At 37.8% G+C, this 24,501-nt stretch overlaps 3 protein-coding genes across 4 annotated transcripts; 2 read left to right on the forward strand and 1 right to left on the reverse strand.

Annotated features, from left to right (window-relative positions):
* Nucleotides 1-2,258: 2,258 nt before the first annotated feature.
* On the reverse strand, nt 2,259-12,441 carry lgals3a (lectin, galactoside binding soluble 3a). 2 transcript variants are annotated; one of them, XM_084391381.1, is made up of 6 exons: nt 12,300-12,441; nt 11,986-12,003; nt 10,655-11,347; nt 5,021-5,109; nt 4,786-4,942; nt 2,259-3,020 (listed from the first exon to the last, which is right to left on the reverse strand). In XM_084391381.1, exons 2-6 carry the CDS (start codon nt 11,998-12,000, stop codon nt 2,865-2,867), a joined length of 1,110 nt encoding a protein of 369 aa, XP_084247507.1. In that variant the 5' UTR covers nt 12,001-12,003; nt 12,300-12,441; the 3' UTR covers nt 2,259-2,864. The 2 variants fall into 2 exon arrangements, with proteins under 2 accessions (XP_084247507.1, XP_084247508.1); XM_084391382.1 differs by lacking the exons at nt 2,259-3,020; nt 4,786-4,942; nt 5,021-5,109 and adding an exon at nt 9,471-9,959.
* Nucleotides 12,442-13,214: 773 nt separating this feature from the next.
* gmfb (glia maturation factor, beta) lies at nt 13,215-17,561 on the forward strand. Its single transcript, XM_084391388.1, has 7 exons — nt 13,215-13,490; nt 15,129-15,225; nt 15,332-15,381; nt 15,500-15,549; nt 15,682-15,764; nt 15,872-15,945; nt 16,031-17,561. The coding sequence occupies exons 1-7, from the start codon at nt 13,488-13,490 to the stop codon at nt 16,100-16,102; spliced, it is 429 nt and encodes a 142-aa protein (XP_084247514.1). The 5' UTR covers nt 13,215-13,487; the 3' UTR covers nt 16,103-17,561.
* Nucleotides 17,562-19,049: 1,488 nt separating this feature from the next.
* cnih1 (cornichon family member 1) lies at nt 19,050-24,196 on the forward strand. Its single transcript, XM_084391387.1, has 5 exons — nt 19,050-19,227; nt 20,097-20,165; nt 22,070-22,182; nt 22,349-22,492; nt 22,914-24,196. Exons 1-5 carry the CDS (start codon nt 19,147-19,149, stop codon nt 22,939-22,941), a joined length of 435 nt encoding a protein of 144 aa, XP_084247513.1. The 5' UTR covers nt 19,050-19,146; the 3' UTR covers nt 22,942-24,196.
* The last annotated feature ends 305 nt before the right edge of the window (nt 24,197-24,501 follow it).

Consider the following 24,501-nt stretch of genomic DNA (forward strand, 5'->3'; position numbering starts at 1 on the left):
ACGAAATCGCATACTTCCCTACTATATAGTAGGCTAAAAACAGTATGTTACTAAAGTATGTCTATGGCTGCGTCCAAATCGCATACTTACCTACTATATAGGAGAAAAACAGTATGTGACTAAAACTATATAGTAGGCGAAAAGTATTTGACTAAAGTAGGCATTTGTCTATGGCTGCGTCCAAAATCACATGATACATCCCTACTATATAGTACTAGGCGAAAAACAGTATGTGACTAAAACTATATAGTAGGTGAAAAACAGTATTTTGACTAAAGAAGTATGTCTATGGCTGCATCCGAAATTGCATACTTCCCAACTATATAGTAGGTCAAGCATTGATGCCCCTTGTGAATGCAGCATGAGGCCACGGGAGAGGACTTATGAATGGCAGTGAAGTGACATAACTGACCCTGGTAGGTCACATGATAATGACAACATGGTGGATGTAGTGCGTCCAGATTACATTCATACTACACACATTCATACTACAGTAGTCAACATTTGAAGTAAATCAAAAAAGTTCATCAAAGTTGTCCTAAGACAAGAACGGGTATTGTTAAAAATTCACGTATAACTTTGATGAAAGGTTTTGATCCACTTCAAATGTTGACTACTGTATATAGAACATACTTTTTTGGCGGTCGTGAAGTAATTATTTACTCAAAATAAGTACCTACTCAAGAGAGTATGCTATTTCGGACACAGCCTAGGTGTGTTTGACTTGAAGCGGCGCTGTGCAGAGCTATCGGTGTATGACATCAAAGTACAGAGAGAAGAGAGCGATTAGAGAGAAGGCGCTTTCAAATGGCTCTTGCAGTACTTTGATGTCATACACTGATCGGTCTGCACAGCGCCGCTTCAAGTTAAACACACCTCTTGTTTTGTGAATCAGTTCAACTGAATCATTAAAAAGATTTGATTCAAAAAGAACGATTCATTCACCAATCAGACGCAACCGTATTGACAATCATTAGAAATCTCACGTAGCTTCACCAATGTGTGCAGAAATTGTACCCTTATTCTTTGAAAAACATGTTATATAATATTTTTATTAATGTTATATATTTTGATTTCATGTTGGGAGTTCCCAGAAATAGGAAAGAGCATCATGGTCCCTGGAGTCTGGCACATACTATGTTCTGCTTAATATTAGTGTTAATATCAGTGTTTTAAAAAATATATTTTAACATGTAAAAAACACTGAGCATTGTTGTCAGATTGACACCAACATGTAATAAGAAATATTTTATGTAATGGGTATTTTCAACATTAAATGTACAGAGAAATGCAGACTAAGGATGCTCAGGTCAAAGGCCATATATACTTAACCAAAAAGTGCTTAACACAGTAGAACTAACAGTCACATGATGAGCTTAGACCATTACAAACCAATCACCTGAACAAATCACAGTGAAGAAGACTTGAGTGACATTGATTTTTACTCAACTGTATGAATTAAATGTACATGTATCTTTCTATTCAGGAGACTCACTTAGTTGTTGTGGCCAGTGATCTCCCAGCTGTGAACAAAACTTTGTTAAATAAAACTTTGTAGATTCTATGCTCAAAAGACAACAAAAGAAACAGCTCAAGTGTGATTGAGGTGATAGTAGCTTCTTCACGGGACGCCATCACCTTACTTCAGGGAAGTATTGTATTGTCTTGTAAGTATTCAGGGAATTACCTCGAGATACTGTAGTTTTTATTTTTAACAACTGGAAGTTGTTTAAATTGTCCGTGGTGAAGAGGTCAGATTAAGTAGGTTGTATTCATATTAAGAATTTCCACGACACCATATAAGTAGACAATTGCAAATATTATTTACATGGTGTGTTCAGTAAACCAAAATATGGTAATCACATTCTCTGTGTCCCAGTTATATTTTGAATCCAAAATAGTATGCATGCTTTCACGCCAACTTACTGCACAACATTGTGATGGCTCACCTTCAACTTTTCAGTTGTACAAAAGTGGAAAGACGAAGGTCTATGTAATCGTAACATAAATTAAGAAGCTAAAACAGATGCAAATGACAAATGGGTCTATGGTATAAAGACACAATTTTATCACATGACCTGGCAGTGTGCCCCAATACTCACACAGTCACATAACTAAAATGATGCATGTTTCTATACCCAGTGTAGTGCATACTTCTAGAGCACAGCAAAACTTTGAAGTGTGTAAGTTTTATGTTAAAATACTTTCTCCAGTCTCAGATCAACATGCAGAATATAATATGAACAAGCACATTTCAATTGGGGTAATACAGCATTTATTCGGACATAATTACTTGCTTATCTCCTTTATCACAATGCTTTAATTATTATGGTTTTATTCAAAATAATAAACATTTTCCAACATTCATACCAAATAAAAGAATATTCAGCCATTTTGATCTCATGTAATTCAGCACAGTGTCACAGCTCTGGTCTGCAGTTTTCCTGAATTAAAGATCGATAACTATAAACATAGCGTCTGAAAGGCTGGGCAATACATGTTTGATTTTTACAAAATTAGTCACGTTCCGGTATACATGCAAAAGGGTAACTAGCATAATGCATTCTGACGGGTCAGAGAATGAGGAAAAACAGACCGTTACGGTGTGTTAGACACGCATCAGTGATATCAGTGTCCTGATGACCTCTCAGACGAGTCGGAACTTTCTCTACATCTGTATTTCAATTGTTTAGATCATGTGACGATCATGTGTTTGACTAATCTGCAATGGAGAGACGTGTAACAGATATATCATTATTACTTTTATTAATTTCTGTTCGTCCCACTTTTTTGGAGATAAAGTACTTTCTAAAGACCAGTGACTTAATGTGTCACCTCAACATTGTCAAATGGCTCCCTGTGTTTCAGATCATGCTGGGGGCTGCACTGAACAGAGCAAGGTCTCCCTCTATGTGCAGACGAGTGACATCCTCCATCCCGCCTGTTCTGTGCTCAAACTCCAGCAGATGAACCCCGTCCACAGCCACCTTAAACCCGTCTGTCTCCACCAGGATCTTCAGCTGCACACAAAAACACATTAGGGCCATGAACACTGCAGCTAAATTCGGTTGTCAATTCACCTTTTAGTGCTTAGTCCTGTTCTGTACACACACAGTTCAGTAACATAAGTTCAACTTCTGAAAAATTAAGGTAGTGACAAACCACTTTTACACAATACTAAGCAGTGTGAACTGAACTGAACTGAACTGAACGGAACTGAACAACCAGCTGTTAATGACACATCTTCTGTGTGTGTGATGTAGGGGTGTAACGGTTCTCAGTAAAAAATCGAACCGTACTGTTCTCTACCCACAGTTCAGCATACATTTGCACCACGTTTCTTCTTAAAGGGATACTCCACTTTAAAATGAAAATTCTGTCATCATATACTCACCCTCATGTTGTTTCAAACCTGTATGCATTTCTTTCTTCTGCTGAACAGAAAGGAAGATATTTAGAATAATGTCAGTATCCAGACAGTTTCTGGTCTCATTGACTTCCATAGTAGGAAAAAAATATACTATGGAAGTCAATGGGACCAGAAACTGTCTGGTTACTGATATTCTTCTCCTTTCTGTTCAGCAGAAAAAAGAAATTCATACAGGTTTGAAACAACATGAGGGTGAGTATATGATGACAGAATTTTCATTTTAAAGTGGAGTATCCCTTTAAATCTGACGATGCATATGTATCTATAATATGGTTTGTTGGGAAAAAAAACACACGTAAGACAGATAGAGTTAAGCTTATGTATGTTTCTGTCGATGGATACACATTCTGGCTTCCCCTAAACTTTGTTATAAACTTCCCCTAAACATGCTCTAATATGAATATTGGATCTGTGCATTATTTCTTAAAGTGACAGCAGCCTGATATTCCTGCTCTCTGTGTTTTTAATGTAAATCAAACAACAAAAGACAAGGACATCATTTACTGCTCTTGACGGAATAGCTTTTGTAACTTTAAGAATGATTCATATTTATTTTATTTATCCAGTGAAGATTATATGCAATGTTGTTTTACATTGATTACTTTATTCAGTTTCTGTACTGTTAAGATACCTATATACCCTGAAATGCACAGTTTATTTTATTTTGTATTATTTGCTCTATTGTATTTCTTTGTGCTGTTGATTGTAGTTTGATTATTTGTTCTTAATTTCCTTGTTTTAATTTGACCGTAGTCCTTTTTCCCCCTGAACACCGAACTATACCGAAACCGTGACCCTAAAACCGTGATAAAAAACGAACCGTGAGAAATTTGAACCGCTACACTCCCAGCGCAGTGCAAGAAAACCAAAGGGAAAGAGGTACGACGTTGACTCATTCTTGTTGTCTACTTTAATAACTGCATAAACTGGATGAGCCAAGCCCAATCAACAAGCCCAAAGACACTTATAATAAGTGGACATGTCAACACTGCAGGGGCGCGCTCTGTAAAGCTGCCTTCCAAACATAAACAGACCTCTGCCCCTGTCGACGGTGGTTTGGTTCAAATTGCTAAACACAACGAGTCTTTGATCACTGTAACATCACTTTGGTCAAAAATAGAGGATACCAAACGTGCAATATGCCCGGACTTCACTATGGTTACCACGGTGTCAATCATTGCAATTTCAGGAGCAAGTCATGTTCTGTACAAGGAATGATACTTCAGGGGATTCACTCCCATATTTCAATGCGGTTGTCACCCCTGAAACTGTACAGTGTGTATGTGGCCTATAGGAACACATCTGAAATCAGGCATGGTAAATTCCTTCTCTGAAGGTAAATGAGAAGGCCGTACCTCAAACTGTCTGCCCTGCACAAAGGGAAAGCCTCCATCTCTCTCCTCAGGACCCCAGCAGCCTCCAAATTCTGTGTTCCGTACGATGGTGTTCTCGTGGAAACGTGGGTTGAAATGGAAAACCACATCATGCCCCCTCACAAAATCTACATGGAACCTAAGAAAAGAGAAGTGAGTGTTTGCTTTGGACACGGTGAAGTAATGCTGTGTTTTGTTGCATAAATGTGTGTGTTACCTGTTTCCTCCGGGTACTGGCTCACCCACGATAGTGATCAGGAGGCCGGGCATTATCCCTGCATGCAGCGGTAGATCGTACGGCAATGGCTAAAACACACATACACACAAACAGAAGTAATTTGAAGTCCTTAACAGGTTTAACAGGTCTCTACAAGAAGAATATATGTATGAATTTATTCCTTCGTCCTTGTTATTGTAGATAGCCTATTGATATTGTAAATAGGGATGTAAAAAATTAAATATCTGGCATGTTATGGCTGATAACCAATAAAAGGCGGATTAAGTAAAAATGAACCATAAATGCTACAAGTGTACATTATAATATGCAGCATGAAAACTGGATATTAATTTTGAGATATGCTAAAGATTATTTTTAACAGTGTTATTAATTATTTGTGTTTTCACAGATTAACTTGATTTTAGAAATTAATGTAAGTAAGTGACAGCAAAGGTAATCTATATGTAAAAATTAGCATGTATAACTACATATCCAATAACAACTGATACTTTTAAAATGTAAAGCTAATAATATCCACCAATAACCATATGGAGATATAATGGGCATCCCTAATTGCAAAGAAAATACCTGCAAGCAGCTATGCGTTATGATCTCTATATTCCAAAATTTGACTGCACAATAAAGATAAGAGACACAAAATTGCAATACACTACAGTTCAAAAGTTTAGGGTCTGTACACATTTGTTTGTTTTTAAAAGAAGTCTCTTATGCTTATAAATGCATAAATAATTATCTCATACATTTATTTGATCGAAAATACAGTATGAACAGTAATGTTGTGTAATCATATTATAATTTAAAATTTAAAAATAACCTATTCCTGGGATGCAAAGCTGAATGTTCAGCATCATTACTCCAGTATTCAGTGTCACATGATCCTTTGCTGCTCAAAATGCATTTTTTCAGGATTCTTTGATGAACAGAAAGTTCAAAAGAACAGCATTTATTCAAAATAGAAATAGTTTGTAACATTAAAAATTGTTACTGTCATTTTTGATCAATTTAATACACCCTTGCTAAATAAAAGTATTTAAATACATCTTACAGACCCCAAAACTTTTAATAAAGTTATTATTATAATAATTTGTTACATTTACAGTGAGGAAAATAAGTATTTGAACACCCTGCTATTTTGCAAGTTCTCCCACTTGGAAATCATGGAGGGGTCTGAAATTGTCATCGTAGGTGCATGTCCACTGTGAGAGACATAATCAAAAAAAAAAAAAAAAAAAAATTCCAGAAATCACAATATATGATTTTTTAACTATTTATTTGTATGATACAGCTGCAAATAAGTATTTGAACACCTGTCTATCAGCTAGAATTCTGACCCTCAAAGACCTGTTAGTCTGCCTTTAAAATGTCCACCTCCACTCCATTTATTATCCTAAATTAGATGCACCTGTTTGAGGTCGTTAGCTGCATAAAGACACCTGTCCACCCCATACAATCAGTAAGCAATGCGATGAATGTCAAGAGGAAGAAACAGTTAGTCACATTTTTATGTCAAGCAGGAAATTTATAAAAGAAAGACAAGAGTTGAAATATAGCTTACAAGAAATTGGTATAGGACAGTACAATTTAAAAAGTATATTAGGATGTGGAAAGAGTGAGCAAGGAAAGAAATATTTGTTTTATTTTTTAAAGAGGACTGGACTGGAAAGAAGAATATAATAAAAAAGTGACATGATAATAGACAGCAGATGGCAGTAATGTAACATATTGGATACCAACTGCCTTAAAAACCCAAGGAAGAAGAAGAAGAAGTACAATCAGTAAGAATCCAACTACTAACATGGCCAAGACCAAAGAGCTGTCCAAAGACACTAGAGACAAAATTGTACACCTCCACAAGGCTGGAAAGGGCTACGGGGAAAATGCCAAGCAGCTTGGTGAAAAAAGGTCCACTGTTGGAGCAATCATTAGAAAATGGAAGAAGCTAAACATGACTGTCAATCTCCCTCGGACTGGGGCTCCATGCAAGATCTCACCTCGTGGGGTCTCAATGATCCTAAGAAAGGTGAGAAATCAGCCCAGAACTACACGGGAGGAGCTGGTCAATGACCTGAAAAGAGCTGGGACCACCGTTTCCAAGGTTACTGTTGGTAATACACTAAGACGTCATGGTTTGAAATCATGCATGGCACGGAAGGTTCCCCTGCTTAAACCAGCACATGTCAAGGCCCGTCTTAAGTTTGCCAAAATGCCAATGACCATTTGGATGATCCAGAGGAGTCATGGGAGAAAGTCATGTGGTCAGATGAGACCAAAATAGAACTTTTTGGTCATAATTCCACTAAACGTGTTTGGAGGAAGAAGAATGATGAGTACCATCCCAAGAACACCATCCCTACTGTGAAGCATGGGGGTGGTAGCATCATGCTTTGGGGGTGTTTTTCTGCACATGGGACAGGGCGACTGCACTGTATTAAGGAGAGGATGACCGGGGCCATGTATTGCGAGATTTTGGGGAACAACCTCCTTCCCTCAGTTAGAGCATTGAAGATGGGTCGAGGCTGGGTCTTCCAACATGACAATGACCCGAAGCACACAGCCAGGATAACCAAGGAGTGGCTCTGTAAGAAGCATATCAAGGTTCTGGCGTGGCCTAGCCAGTCTCCAGACCTAAACCCAATAGAGAATCTTTGGAGGAAGCTCAAACTCCGTGTTTCTCAGCGACAGCCCAGAAACCTGACTGATCTAGAGAAGATCTGTGTGGAGGAGTGGGCCAAAATCCCTCCTGCAGTGTGTGCAAACCTGGTGAAAAACTACAGGAAACGTTTGACCTCTGTAATTGCAAACAAAGGCTACTGTACCAAATATTAACATTGATTTTCTCAGGTGTTCAAATACTTATTTGCAGCTGTATCATACAAATAAATAGTTAAAAAATCATACATTGTGATTTCTGGATTTTTTTTTTTTTAGATTATGTCTCTCACAGTGGACATGCACCTACGATGACAATTTCAGACCCCTCCATGATTTCTAAGTGGGAGAACTTGCAAAATAGCAGGGTGTTCAAATACTTATTTTCCTCACTGTATATAGCGCTTTTCTGGGTACTCAAAGCACTTTACATAGAAGAGGGGAATCTCTTCTAAACTGTGATTAAGTACAAAGAACAAATATGTGCATAATCATTATCTTAATGTTGTATTAGCCCTGTTCCCCTGAGAGCTCAGAGTTTTACACATGAAGTACTTGACAGGTTTCATCATCCTTTAATACATTTACTCATTATGTCTCTAACTTTCTTCCATTCTCCATTATAAAATTCCATGGCTTTTCCATAGTGTGCAAAATAACACGAAGCCCTCCCTGACATTTAACTGGACTGAATATTTTTCCAACTTAAAAAAAAAAAAAGCTAGTTACTCAACGTCATAAAAGCTTATGTATACTAAACAGCAAACACCCAAAACAAATCCAAACACAAGTCCCTTTTTTCTCTTATTTTAGCTAATGCCACGTCAGAGATCACATGACATCGAGTTTATAAACAACTTTGCTATGGCAACACTGTGACAAATCTCATAAACTGCCAATCCCTGATTCCAAACCCCACCCACTGACTCATTATTCCTTTCAGTGAAAAAAGATTAAACACACACTACCTTTCAAAAGCTGGAATAAGATCGATTTTTTTTTTGTAAAAGATATTTATATTTTTATTCAGCAGACACATTAAACTGATCAAAAGTGACATTTAAGAAATGTATGATACAAAATATTTCCATTTCCAATAAATGCTATTCTTTTAAACTTTCTATTCATTAAAGAATCCTGAAAAAAAGTATCACATTTTCCAAATCAGCATATTAGAATATCTGAAAGATCAATTGTAAAATATATTTAAATAGAAAACAGTCATTTTAAAGGAGAACTCCGGTCAATTTTAACATTGGGCTCATTTTTTGTACATTTGGAGTGCTGTCAGTACAGAGAACAACGACAAAAATCGGTGTTGCCTACACCGTGTTATCCTCGTTTTAAAATTTGCACCCTGTTGACTTCAATGGGGCTAGTTTTAAATCTGCTTTTGGCCTCTTAACATCCTTGATGTGTCAAAACAGGATGTAAATACAGGTATGTGCGCTGGCTGAATAAACATCATTTTTTATATATTTCTTTCAGATCTACTGCAGTCAGATTCACCCGCGTTCACTCAGAAGGAATCACTCACATGACCTGTGCACTTGTAATGACACATCAAGGATGTTAAGAGCCTAAAAGCAGGTTTAAAACTTGCCCCATTGAAGTAAACAGGGTGCAAATTTTAAAAAGAGGATAACACGGTGTAGGCAACACCGATTTTTGTCGTTGTTCTCTGTACTGACAGCACTCCAAATGTACAAAAAAATGAGCTCAATGTTAAAATTGACCGGAGTTCTCCTTTAAATTGTAATAATAGTTTTACTGTCTTTTTGATCATAGCCTTGTAAGCATAAGAGATTTCAAAAACACTGACCGCAAACTTTTGACTGATAGTGCAATTATTAAAAAGCTTGTCAGCTTCTCAACATTACCTACAATATCTGACAAAAGCTGACTTTTAACAAACAATAAATTGAGCCCATTAAAAACCTTCAATAGCACACATCTGTTTGTTGTATAAACACAAAGTGCATTATTTATTTTTTCTCTTTTTTTATGCAATAACATCATTAAAACATACACCTGTCAATAGTATTAAAATAATCACGAGTGTACTTTGCAGAAAGTGTCTCAGCTACATTAAATATGTGCATTTGTTTGCAAAGGTGATATGCAAATATATCAGCATGAGTTTGTGCTAAATGTCCAGAACTCTGATCGGATGTTAACTGGGGTCTTTGTGATGGCTGCAGTGCTGTCCTCCTCCTGTGATTGGCTGAGCTGTTCATTGTGCTCAAAAATATGGTGGTCTATATGGTGGCTGAAAAACAAGAAGAGGAGCTTTTGAGATCTGTCGTTTTAACGTGATCCAGCAGAATGAGACCACCGCAGGAACATCCCAGACCTCAAGAGCTAAACCTTCAACCCTGAAAGCAACACTTATGTCACCAACACTTTGATAAAATAAACTCCAGCAGGGCGAAAAACAAATCCCCAGCAACCACCAAACCAAGCCAATCCCACACACTTATATGCGGAATCGCACATGCAAATCCCTTTATACACTAGGGCTGGGTTGACAATATTCATTTCTCGATTTTAATCGATTCTCATTTTAATGAACCGAAATCAATCCGTCTCTGAATTCAAAAATCATTTTCAAAAATCGGATTGGAGTAGAAATGTAATTTTTATCATTAAAGTTTATATTATTATAAAAACTTCCTTATGTGCAATTTAAATGTTTGTATACAAATCAGCTGTTAATTTTAACCTTTTATTTAATAGTAATGTACCAAATGACAGGGTTCCCCCATATAGTTACAGGATTAGTTATCACTTCAGGGAGAAAAATAACTCTTATGTAACTGTACCCGATATACAGTATATCCTTATGAATTGAGTTAGAAACTGAATTGAATCGCAAGCCTGTGGACTGAAATCGAATCAAATCTTGAAATTTGTGTCAATATCCAGCCCTATTATACACCCATTCATACGGTCATAATTACTCACCAGCATTCCACCTGGAGCTGCAGGCCCTCCGTATGGTCCCATGGGCCCTGGACCGAAGCCTCCTGGTGGGCCAGGTTGAGGAGGGAAGCCCCCTCCGTGTGTACCCCAGGACCCTGGTGGTATTGGGGGAAACATTCCTCCTGCATATCCTGGGCCTCCATCTGGTGGAAAGGCACCAGGGCCTCCTGGGCCGTACATGCCAGGCCCAGATGGACCTGGTGGGTAAGGCACATTTGGATATGGGCCCTGTGGAGCCCCAGGTGGTGAAGGGAACTGTCCAGGAACAGGGTATGGCATGGGTGCCCCACCTGGTGGGAACTGACCTGGCATCGAGGGAAACTGTCCTGGAGCTCCAGGGTTGGAGGGGAACTGTCCAGGTACGCCCGGACCTGGAGGGTATCCGCCCGGACCTGGAGGGTATCCACCCGGGGCAGCCGGGGATCCAGGAAACTGGCCCGGGGCTCCTGGGCCGGGTGGAAAGGAACCAGGGGCAGATGGCCCGCTCTGGGGAAAGCCAGAAGGGGCTGTTGGTTGGCCAGGGCCTCCTGAGGATGGGAAATTAGGGCCACCAGGGGCCGCACCAGGCCATCCAGGATTAGTGGGGGGCGGAGCACCATTTCCAGGAGCTGATGGATTGGTGTGCCTAGTTTTTGATGCTTCACCAGAAACATCATCTGGGATTGCGTCCGCAAGCTACAGGAAGCAGATGCAGGAGATATCACAGCAAATGAAACATCAACTGAATTTGATCAAAAATACTTTTTTTTAATCGGTGCAAAACCAAAGACTTACTAGGGCAAACAGTGGAGTTCAAAAGACTGAGACCAAATTGAAGATATGGGACTAAAAACCTAAATTAAACTTGTAAATAAACTTTTAGGACTTCGGAAATAAAATAAACAAAAACAAAGCAACATGATGATGTAAAATGAATCATGTTTAATATTTCTAGGTCAGTAATTAAGCAAATTTGTGACACCGATCATGTGAACTGAAATCATCTCAAATCATGCTGGACAACATGATCATCATGTTTTGATCTCACTTGAATCTCATGCAGCTGACAGATGTATATGAATGCTCAATAGAAACTTCTCCACTAGTGGGAAATGTAAATAACCGAGTCTACTAGTACAGTCATTTCTACTGCTGGTAACGTATTATATTACAAAGTTTCTTATTTTAGTAACACAGGAGGAAATACAAGCCCAAAATGATATAATTTTGGGCTTGTATTTCCTCCTGTGTTACTAAAATAAGAAACTTTGTAATTACAAATTATTTGTATTACAAGTGAACAACAATTCATAAACAAAAGTTTAAAAACTTACCGAAAAGTCTGCCATGGCCTAACAGAGAAACAAGAAGTGACATTTAATATCATACAATTGTATGCAAATCATAATCTGTCATAAATCTAGCACATGTAGACAACTAGTTAATAAAGAGAGACGCTATTAATATATAGAGACGTCACTGGATTCAACACACTGTCGCAAATGGTTATTTTAAACACTATACATTTAAAAATGATCTGGTTTAAGATTAAATCAGGCACCATTCTAACTATACACAAATTAAACTGTGTCATCTATACACATGCGCATTTTGGGTGAAATGTGAGCAGTTTTGTGAGCACAAGCACCTCGACTGGATCGGGGCCTGCGGTCCGAAGATACGGGTTTCTGAGCAGCACCAGGTCCCGTCGCCAGAAAAGATCCGAAAGTCAGTATTACTAAACTCTATACAGGAAGTGAGGTGATAACTGGAATATTGAGGGTTTTCAACGGCGTGTTTGAAAACAATGTGAGCACCAAATCATATGGATGAGACAATTACCGCTGTAGTTAAAGGCACAGATCAATCTACTGTGTTTATAGATCAGATATGAGCGCTACACACGCGCATGCTCCCCGATGGGCGTGCCATCTGAGGGATGGGCCGGTTTATCTGCGCATGCGTAGGGTTACTGTGACGGAGAGTGGGGAGGGGGGTGTTCAACCCTGGGATGCTTAAAATAAAACAACCATAATAAAATGAATCACACTCCCACAACTGGTTTAGAAACTTTTCCGGTTTTTTAAATGTCTTTCCACGAACAGAGCCTGAAAAAGTAAAGATTTTCCAACAACTGGTGAATGTTGACAAAAATGGTGACTGTCAACCTATGAGGCCAATATATGATTTTTTTTGCTACCCTGATCCTAAAATTTGGGACATATCTACAATTTGAACCATGATTTGTGTGATTTTTCTGTCACTACATTTACATGTAAATTTACATTTCCCATAAATAATAATAAAAAAAACATATTAATTTGATATTTTCTACAATAAATATGTGATTTTTTTTTAATTATTATTTTATCTGCTTAAAAAATTTGTGCGAATTTTTTTTAATATATATTCCTGACGAGCGTCCCTGTAGAAATGGGTGTTACATGTATCTTGTTTTATAGTCTATGGGAGAGATAGAAGCATTAATTCGATATATAGTTAGTTAGTTAGTTAGCTATTTAGTTAGAACAGATAATCCAACCAAATCCTTTAATGTCCCTGTGGGTGCGGAGAGATCTTGTTTTATACAGTCTATGGGAGAGATAGAAGCATTAATTCGATAGTTCTTTCCATGAACATCAACCTGAGTTCATGTCAAAACGCTGCTGTTCTGGAATCAGACAGAGCTCGTCCTTTTATGGCTGAAACGAACTGATCCAGGAACAGTCAGCCATTCAAAGCCTGGCGCGTTCAGGCGTTCTGATTGGTCAAACGAACGTCACGAGACGCGGCACGGTAGAACTCCTGCACTGCTGGGCTCGTGCTGTCTGTGAAAATGGTGAGTACAAAAACTGGCTTGGATTAATAAAAACATTTTAATGTCGGCGTTGTCTTATAGGATGTATAATAATACGGAAGCATTTCCAAATAACGCCGTAGGCCTCAAGGGTCAGTGATATGTGTATGTTAGAGGGGTTGTTGTTTTTTTAAGAGCCCTGTTGCAGTTCCACCCAGTGCTTTGTGATGAGCTGCATGTCAAACCCTCTCCTGCATCACACCGACTTATAAAGTTTACCAAAATTAAGGCACGTTTGGCGTTACAATCACCCTAAAATTCTGTTTAGAATTTTCACGAGATAGGATTGCCTTACATAAGTGATATGATGGAATTCCGGCGGCTCCCGGGGAATTCTCATTTCCTGTTGCGGGCAGGGACGTGCTCTGCTCACACTTCAGTATTTCAAGGAAATGTTGGAAAATCTGCTGTGCTGAGCGACAAAAAGACAGTGTGGCTCCTTTTCTTGGAATGGCACGTCAAGTCAGGATCAAACAATGTAATTTAATCAGAGCAGAAATGGCAAACGATGCAGTGAAATAAATTCTTCGCATTCCACCAGCACTGCACGACAAACACGTTTGCCTACTTCGTCCGCCACATCAACAGATAAGAAAGTGTTGTTGTTCTCCTCCTGATGACCCACACTCATTGTCTTAATGGAGGAGTTTTGTGAACTCCTAATCTTTGAAGACCCCCATACAGCTGGATGTTGCTGTGTGATAGAGTAGACAGGTGGTTTCGTTGTATAGCATTATATTGAACTGATATGAATTAGAGTTTGTTAACAGAATACCAATTTCACAATCAGAAGAAATGCATTGTAGTTTCCACTCTCTCTACTTTCAGTCTGGTTATTTCTTACTATAGGTCAGTGGTTCTCAACCTTGTTGACTCAAATACAATATTAGTCAGTATAAAGTCAGTTTAATGTTGTACATATTTATTTTTAGCATTTTAATTTAGATTGTTAACTTATTGGAGCTTACAACCCTGTGTGTGTCCCCTAACCTGTATGACTCAGTCATATTGAAAGAGATTACCAGTAATTGGGAGTTTTTCAGGTTGATTAATTATTTATACACTACTAGTCAAAAGTTTGGACATGCTTGTCTAAGCCAACCGACAAGACGAGAGGAAAAACAGCCTTGAACGTGGTCGCTGGATACACCTAATGAACTATGGTTATAATATGACTGAGAGTGTGCTGAGCTGTTATTTAGACAAAGGATGGCTATTTTAAAGAAACCAAAATATAAATTACATTTACATGTAATCATTCAGCAGATGCTTTTATCCAAAGCGACTGAAAATGAGGAGAACATTAGAAGCAATCAAACCAACAATTGGGCAACAATATGCAAGTACTGTTAGTCTAACACAGTACTAAACGACAACTAAAATCAAACGAGAAAAGAAACAAATACACTTACATGCTGCTGTCCAATTCTGTTGCTTGACCACTTCTCCTTAATATATTAATATTTTTTGAATTGTTTTTGGTCTACATAATTCACATACTTCAAATATTGTATAATTACACTGTAACACGGACACCTTCAAATAAAATGTAACCGCTAATAGATTTTATAATATTTTAAAATGTGCAAAAATAATAATAAGAAAAATGTGTGTGTGCAGAGTGAATCTTTAGTCGTGTGTGAGGTGGACGAAGACCTGGTGAAAAAGTTGCGTGATTTCCGCTTCAGGAAGGAAACCAACAATGCTGCCATCATCAGTGAGTTGAACCTAAATGAAACACTCAAACTGGTCCACATGCTCACACTTTCTCATATACCATGAGGATTGAATGTTGACATTGCTGTATTCTCCTCTGGTTACAGTGAAGATTGATAAAGACAAACAGCTGGTGATTCTGGAGGAGGAGCATGAGGTAAATTCACACACACATCATATAACCACTTTTATTGCATGAATACATAAGACGGCTTTCCAGTGGAGTTTACAATTGAACAGCTCAGTGGTGTAAACCAGGGTTTGATTTCTTGTAGGATATTTCCCCTGAAGATCTGAAGAACGAGCTACCAGAGAGACAGCCCAGATATCCTTAACTAAAACAAAGTCACTTTGTACACTACCATGATTTAAACTCTAGTAACTTATGGGACTTTCAAGAAATGTTCTATTTTCCATTCAACATTGAACAATCATTAGTTTCCCTAACCTGTGACACATTTGTAGTCTACAGCTATAAGTACCAGCACGATGATGGGAGAGTGTCCTACCCTCTGTGTTTTATCTTCTCCAGTCCTGTTGGTAAAAAAAAAAATCTGTTTAAAAATGAAACATTCAATATGCACAAACTCAGTAATATGAAGCAGTGCTATGTCTCCAATTCTCTAAAATGAATCACACTTTCCCAGGATGCAAACCTGAGCAGCAGATGATGTATGCTGGCAGCAAAAACAAACTGGTACAGACGGTTGAACTAACCAAGGTGAAACACTTGACCTTACACCCAGTGATGTTCTTTCTTTAAAGCAGTGTAGTGGGAATGGCTTCTAAATATAATTTTTTTTCAGGTGTTTGAGATAAGGAACACTGAAGACCTGACAGAGGAGTGGCTAAGAGAGAAACTGGGCTTCTTCCGCTAAGAACAGACCGAACAAGCTACAACTCATGTTTAAAGAGTGACCGAGATGGGACCATCACCTCCAAACGGAGAGAATACCATAGTCCATCTGATACTGTCTGTTTGTGTATGTTTGAATGCTTCTGCCCAAACTCTAAACCCGCCTGTACCAGTTTAAGATGACAGATATTTGAGGTGCAAAGACAAGAAAAGAAAATATGAAAGCAAATTCCACAAGTACTCTGAACTATTCCTTGGCTTTTAAGAACCATTCCACTCTCATCCCTGAGCAGTAAAGTATGTACTGGCCTGCACAGGCAATCCAGTCTTACTGCCATGATAGTTGGGTCATGTTGTGATTTTAGGCAATCCCATGTCAGCTATCCTACATGATCGATGACATGGCAACATATTTAAACATTCTAAAACTCTAAACATGTGATGTGTTTTCCCAGTTATGTCTTCATGTAATGCCCTGATATTACAAGGGCCTTCGTAATGCATTTTCTACCTCTAATTTGGAGTATTTTTGACCAAACATGAATTATTTTGTTTTGATATCTGTTGAACTGTAACGGTAGGCGAAGGGTTCAGAAGTCGGGAGAAGTTGGGAGAGAGTATTTGATTATCGTAACTGACCTGTTGTCTTGAGTGTCATACATTTATTCTGTTTTGCCTTTTTTAAATCTGTGCTCACAACCTGACAAACAAATCTCCACTAAAGATCTAGAATCTGTGAGGACAGTTGGGTGAGAGTTCTGGGACTCATTTTTATTGATCTATTGTTTTTGGGAAAGGGGGTAAGGTATACGTCACCCAGACAATCTGTCCCACCTTTTTGGAAATGTTTAGTTTTAGATGTACAGCGACAGGGGTTTGCTATGCTATGGTGTTATTTGGCCACAGGCATAATCTCCTAATGAATTCCTCTCTCTCTTTGTCCAGCTAAACACTGGAATAAAGCCGGTGTCACTATTCTTGAGTTTTTTGCAAAGCATTGCTATTTCCATATTTATGTAAAAACAATCATTCTATTGGCAAAATGTAAACACTGGAAATGAATTAAATGTTTACAGCTTAACAGAGTAATACAAATAGTTGGAGGAAGTGATATTGTGGTTTCGATTAGTAATACCTCTGCAGATCTTGCGTCTTTCAGAATCTGTGAGCTCTAATGTGGGTCAGGCTCATCTCTGTACATCTGTAGAACCTGTAACACCTGTGATTAGTGCTGTTACCTATTAAACACTGATTGCTCACTTTGGTGGTTTATATGATGTGGACATCACATGATATGTCCCATACATTAGTGAACTGTGTATGTGTTTAATGTCAAATTTTTAATGACTGAAGATGCTTTTCCTGGTCATTTATAATCTCTTCAAACCAGAAAAACAGTTAACCTTTCAATATGTGTCTCAATTACATTTGTCTGCTGTTTTGAATAATTAAATAGAAGGGTTTTTCCTTTGAAAATTTGACCATGTGTTTAACTGGAGTGTTCTTGATTGTATTCACACCTTTATTTTTATACTTCTTAGTTGTGCATCATGTGTGTTCGTGTCATGGTAGTGTTTTTCAGTCATTTGTACAGTAAGCAAAGGGTGAAATAATGTCATACAAAAAATAACTAGCCTAAAATGTAATATTGAGGTCATACGTTAAATTTGAGTATCTCACTGGTTTTAGCAAAGTTTACTGGTTGAAGTTGGTTATAAGTGGATGATATATTATTCTGTTCTGAATAATGGCCATTACTTTTTAGGAGTGCAATGAAGACTTACCTATCCTGGTTACTACTTAAGACCAATGTTCAGTCGGCTTGGGAAGGAAGTGTCTGCTAAGAGAGTAAATGTAATTCCATTAGACAAACAAGGTGATATAGCCATGCCCATTACCATGACAAGTCAATTCTATATTCAATGACCGCTGGGTTTGCATTAGTAAACAGTATTAGGTTAATGGTTAAAAGCATTAGAAAATTCTACCCACAGTTGTTTTCATGTGGTTTTGATTTAATCTGTCTGTTTAGGCGCTATATTGATCTGGTCCTTAACAAACATGCATCACCTGACATGACGATGATATATTGTAATTTCATCTTGCCCCAGGAAGTGAAAAATTCCATCAGAGTAAGTCTTGTTTGTTTGCAGTTAGCTGGCTTTACATTTCCATAACATATCTGAATAATTCCTCTTTTTTATTCCTCGTTTTTCAAATCAAATTTTTATTTTACCAACCGCGACTATAGTAGCCTAAGCTAACATGAATGTTGTAACATTCAGCACAACACACAGTATAGAAGACTTCTGCAACTTATTACGAAAAGATGAGAGTTTTTAAGAGATTTGTATTATGTCAGTCACAGCAATGGCATTCAGCAGGATCCCTTTTTTCAGGCCTGGTGGATTATATATTGCATATTTTCTAAACTTGGGATGGGTCAAATAGACAAGAGTTTACAGGCAAAACAAGGAGAAATGCAAAAATATCTCTTTGGCTTAGCAATTGTGTTTCCATATTAAAGCATTTCAATCTCATATAACTTTCACTGCAACATGTAAAATATTCTCATATATTAGGCTCTTCAAGCTTTTATGTTCGTGGTTCATATTTGTCAGTATTTTATAGGCCCTAAAGTCTGTGTTAATGTTATTAATTCATTCAGCACATTTTATTAATAATATTATATTTATTTATCAGTATGCATCTTTGTCTCTTAGACAAATTTCAACCTAAATCTGTTACTCACACAAAGCTATCATGGCTTCAGGAGATTAGGTATATAAAGTCTGTAGACTATTTTACTTAATGGTATTTTAGTCTCTTTTAAATTCAGATGTGGCCTTTATGAATATGTGAACATGCTATGAATGATTGTGCTCCACGAAAAACATATGGGCTTGGAGGATGTTATTATTTCATCATTATTATTTCATTTATTTATACTTGGGATTTCCCCTGCTCTCGCGTTTTTTCGAGTGTGTGAATTCTCCAGTCACGTGACATACAGCTGTCTCAACGTCACAGCAGTCGTCGGTCTGGATAATTCCACATGAGCGAAAAATGGCGTTCACATTCGCGGCCTTTTGTTATATGTTGGCGCTTCTGCTGACGGCGGCGCTCATTTTCTTCGCTATTTGGCATGTAAGTGTTTTGAACAGAACTCCAACACATTCGCTAAGGTTTTTAAATCAGATACTCAGTGGATAGTGGCATTAGTTCAACATAGAGCAGAGCGCGAGACAAACGCGAATGAATGGCACGAGCGCAACCTGGTGACACCCATTATTATTATTACCGCTAATCTTCCGTTAAACAATTAGGGTATTTCTATGTATCTAAACGTATTATCTATGGGGTTAGCCACATTTAGTTCACGCTTTGTTTATTAGTTTCTGTCGCATCTGATACTGGTGATCACGGGCGGATGGGGCGCGCGCTCCCGTTTGGCTCTCGTGCATGTGTTTACAGATCAGTGATAAATCAGAACTGATGCTAAAATAAACAATGATATATATATATACCAAATACATTCAAACGTTTTCATGTCACAATAGTGACTGGAATATTGTTATTATTTTTTTCTTCATCCCTTTCTCGCCCAAGAGATAGGCTAAATGGGGACGTGTGAATTTCATACAATAATATAACTTTTGGTAATGGATTAAATCTGTCATTACCAATTTTCATGAGTAAACAATTATAACCTGAATTTGATTCAGGCATACAGGATAATACTTTCCTCATTTCCTAATTGCATAATTTCTCTTGCGACACAAATCTCATGAAATTATTAAGCTCTTTAAGCTTTTGTTTGCTAGTATTTTACAGTCTGTTTGTAAATGAATTGTTTTAAATTACTCATTCATTTAGCACAAGAATATTTCTGAATGTTTAAAAAACCTTGTAATTGTTGTTCTGAAAGAATAACACATTCCTGACATATGATGATGTGGGAAATGATGTTTGTATGTTTACTTCTGGTAACTTTTCCCCCCCCGTTTTACTTTTAGATAATTGCTTTCGATGAGCTGAAGACTGACTATAAGAATCCTATAGACCAATGTAACACATTAAACCCGGTAAGTGAGAGTTTTTGGAGAGATGCCGGGTGATGCATGCACTCCTGTTTCTTCTCTTCTATCACAACACTGTTCTGCTAATCGATGAAATCATCTGCAGTGAATGTTGCTTTCCAACACTAACACTATTAGAGTTTGATTTTCTGATTTGCATTTTGTGTTATTTATTTTCTTAATATTTACTTTTTACCTTTTTTCCTCTGATTGGCTCAAAGACAGTTGACAGGGTGAAAAAAATTAAAAGGGTCAGGCTTGCTCTGAAGGTTGGTACCAGAATTCAGCTTAAGATCAGTAACAGTCTCTCTGTGTGCACGAGCGGAGTGTTTACAAATGTCTTTTCAGTTAACTAACACCTCAATGTACAAACATGCCGAGCAGGGAGACAGGATCTGATTTATGCCAACTGAACAGCTTGATTACAGAGGTTGTCTCGTCTTGCAAATGCCATTACATATGCCGAATGAACAAAACGCATTGCTCCTTTAGGGTTGCTTATATCTCACTCATGTTTGGCTGGTTTAGTCCGTTAGTGTGGGGTTGGGTGGAGGCACAGATGTCTGCGCAGGTGTATACTCGAGTGTAGGAAAGACAGTGGTTTACAGGGAAAAGTGTTAACTGAAAAGACTTGCAAATGCTCAGAACATGCATGTGCCGTTCTGTCCCCCCCTCCTTCGTTTGCTCTTTACCCAGAGCGACTAACTCCATTTATGATGTCTCACTTAGAAAGTGTTCTTATAAACTTGGCACCGCTGTAAAGCAATTGCACCGTTAAGATAATACAGGGGACGTCATTATTTCAAGTACACTTGAGATTAATGATGGATGGGAAGGAAAGAGCGGGTGTAGTGAGCATCTTTGGTGCACATTCATCTAGAGTTGAGGAATGGTATACCTTAGAATCGACTCAAGAGTTGGTGTTTCTGGCTGGATGTGTCCGATCACTCTCAGAAGGATATGCTTAATGAGTTTTGAGGCAATTTTACTTCATAATCACCATCAACAGTTTGAATTTTTAATTTTTACTATGTGTTTGTGTTGGGAGAAAGCAGAACACACACTTTTTCTCTTTTGCATGGGCTTTATTGTGTTGTCTTCATTTACCGGTTATGATCAGGCATGGCAGGGGCAGCCTGGGGTCCTTGTAGCTTCTCCCTTCCTCAGCATGGCTGCTCTTCTCACTCTGCCTGGCATTGTTTCCCTGTAAAAAACACAATCCTGCCTCTGTTCCCATACCTTTGTATGTGGGCTGGGGGATGGGGGTGTAGTAAATGTTGACTTGTCTGTTTTTTGGGGGATTTTTTTTACAGTAATTTGCTAATGGCCAGATGTTCTATTTGCCTCATAAGAGAAACTCTGCACTCTATATTTGACTAAATCTAAAGCAAATGGGGTATAGTATATTCTTTACAAACCTCAACAGCTTTGGGATATAATAGATAGCCTGTTTCAGAGGTTGAGTAGGAATAAGAGTTCTGCTTGGTTTGAATTTTGAACTTGATGATGTCATAAGTTCTTAAATGGATCATCAAAGGTCTTTGAATTCTAAGCTCTTGAATTTTTCACATACTATTTGCATAGGGATTTCTAATTTTATTTTGCAGTCTATACTATGTAATTTAAAGTCACTTGTATGACTTATATGTAATTATTTTATTTATCATTGCTTTAAATAATGATTCATGACAGTTATTCTCAGCAGATCCGGTTCTTCTGAGGTTTAGAGAGATTTAAATGTGCATAGACTAGCAAATACTAGAGCTTATGGGTTGGTGGTAATCCTAAAGATTCTTACACCTGATTGGCTGGATTTGGGGCACAGGCTTCAGGCGCAATAGAACTCTGTCTCTGAGATGGATCTGTGTATGTTTTTTGTTTTCTGATCATGTGTTGTGTGGTTTCCTTAGCTCGTCTTGCCGGAGTACCTCATCCATGTGTTTTTCTGCGTAATGTTCCTGTGCGCCGCAGAATGGCTGACGCTTGGACTCAACATGCCCCTGCTGGCCTATCACGTCTGGAGGTGGGTGGGGCGTTCAGCCCCAAACCAATCACAGATAAACACTTGCTGGATATATATATCAAACAACTCAGCAGATGTGTCAAGCTAGTGTCTTTAAAGTTAATAAGTTATTAGTCAGCATTGTGTCTTGCTCAAAGTGCAACATAAAGTGTTTGTTTGTGTGCAGGTATATGAGCCGCCCTGTGATGAGTGGACCTGGATTGTATGATCCCACTACGATAATGAACGCAGATATTTTGGCGTACTGTCAGAAGGAGGGCTGGTGCAAACTTGCATTCTACCTCCTCTCGTTTTTCTACTATCTTTACGGGTATGTACAGTTTAATTGTTTTATCAAACATATAGAAACGTAAAAAAAAAAGCATGTGTGTGTATATATCTATATCTATCAATCACTGTGTCCACAAATATATCAAGCACCATATTGAGTGATTTCATTATTGATAATATTTATGCTACTTGAGTGGCAAATCAGCATATTATGATTTCTGAAGGACAATGTGACACTGAAGACTGGAGTAATCTGATACTGAAAATTCAGCTTTGACATCTCAGGAATAAATTACAATTTAAAATATATTTTATTTGAAAGAAAAAAAATATTATTTGTAATATTTTGTAAAAATAATATTTAAAAAAATGTGTTTTTGCTGTTTTTTAAAACACACATGAGACTTCATCTTTAATCTTTGTATCACTGTGCTTATGTTTCTCTGGTCTTTTTATTATAGGATGATCTATGTTTTGGTGAGCTCTTAATCTGGATACAGCTGCAAAGTGTATATGAAGGCGTTTGAGATGCTGATTTTAAAACCCAAATGGAGCTTGGACTCGGACATCTCTCTCAGTTCTGCTTGGCTGTTTCAAATGGACATTGACTTTATTTACTCCTCATCAGCCAAGAACGATTCAGGACGCAAGCAGCCCGCACAACTCCAGAACCACACATGCAAAAATAAATGATTACCAACTCTAAGTACAACCTTTTTAGACCTACTTAAAAGGTCTAAAACACACATTTTACACACATGCCAAACCTCTTCACACACTGAAAGCATCAGTAGATGAGAGAAAACGGTTTACATTGACCAGATCATGTCCAAAGCAGATGCACAAGGGCTTCAAAACTATATTGCTGATGGATATGTGCAGAAATTTTACTCTTGTGTTTTCAAACTGTGGGGCAAAATAAAGATCTTGATTGTAGCATTTTTACAGACTTATTTTATTTTAACTATATTACTGCCTTGTTGCTCAGTCAGTTCTTTACTTTGACCTTCAGAGTTGTGTGCTGCTTTGGTAATTCATGATCTTGTAATACCATGTGTATGAGCTCAGGCTGGTGGTCTTCTTCACCTTGATGGTTCTTATCAGATGAATGCTCCATTTCAAGTGTTAAAACCATTGTTTTTCTCTCATGTCGGAAGTAAACGAGGACTGATGCTTTCAGCGTATTGAAGGCTTTGCTTCGCTCATACATCCTTGAAATACTCTACATGTAACCTTTTTTGCTTTTAAATTTTGTTGTGTGCATTTGTATTTCTAAGTGGAATTGTTTTCTGATTTTATTTTTGTGAGATAGCAGAGATGACTGTGGATACCATTTTGGACACTGGTTTGATGTTGGCATGATCTCAGTGTGCCAAGATTTTTTTTTATTCCGTCAGTAATCACAGGCAATCCTCAGTCCTTCAGTGATGCTGTAGTTTGCGTCTGGATTCAGAGCAGAGCTGTGTGGAATAAGCCTTGACTATACTGACAGTCAATGCAGTCGTTCCTAATCACCAAGCTGGACCACCAAGGTGATATTTAGAGTAATAGGTTATTTTGGATTTTCCCTGTGATTGGTTTAGAATTTTCTTCGTTTGCCATTTTTTGTGTGTGAGTGAATCTTGCTTGATATGTGCGTTTGAATGTTATAAAGTCTTGCAAGAGCTGTAGTAAATTGTGAATTTTTATTTTTTTTGCTTGTAATATTGCTTTAAAGTTCCCAATAAAGTCCTCCATACATTAATGTGAAACTAGGGTTTGCTTTACTCTGATAGAATAGTACAAGTTTTTTCAACAATATAATCATTTTTTTATCAGAAAAAATAAATAAAACCACGATATTGCATTGCACAAGCTATATTAAAATGATCATGTGTCAAACCCGAAAGGTTTATAATCATTCAAAAGTGCCTGAAATTGTAGCACTTGAACTGCATTGATTGTGATTATTAGTGTATCTCTGATCAATGTAAAGGCATTGGTACTTGTTACCTTGGTTAACTTCTCCAGTAATGGTCACAAACCTAATATATCCCCTTACCAGTGGCC

The sequence above is a fragment of the Rutilus rutilus genome, assembly GCF_951802725.1.
Source record: "Rutilus rutilus genome assembly, chromosome: 20".
Classification (NCBI taxonomy): domain Eukaryota; kingdom Metazoa; phylum Chordata; class Actinopteri; order Cypriniformes; family Leuciscidae; genus Rutilus; species Rutilus rutilus.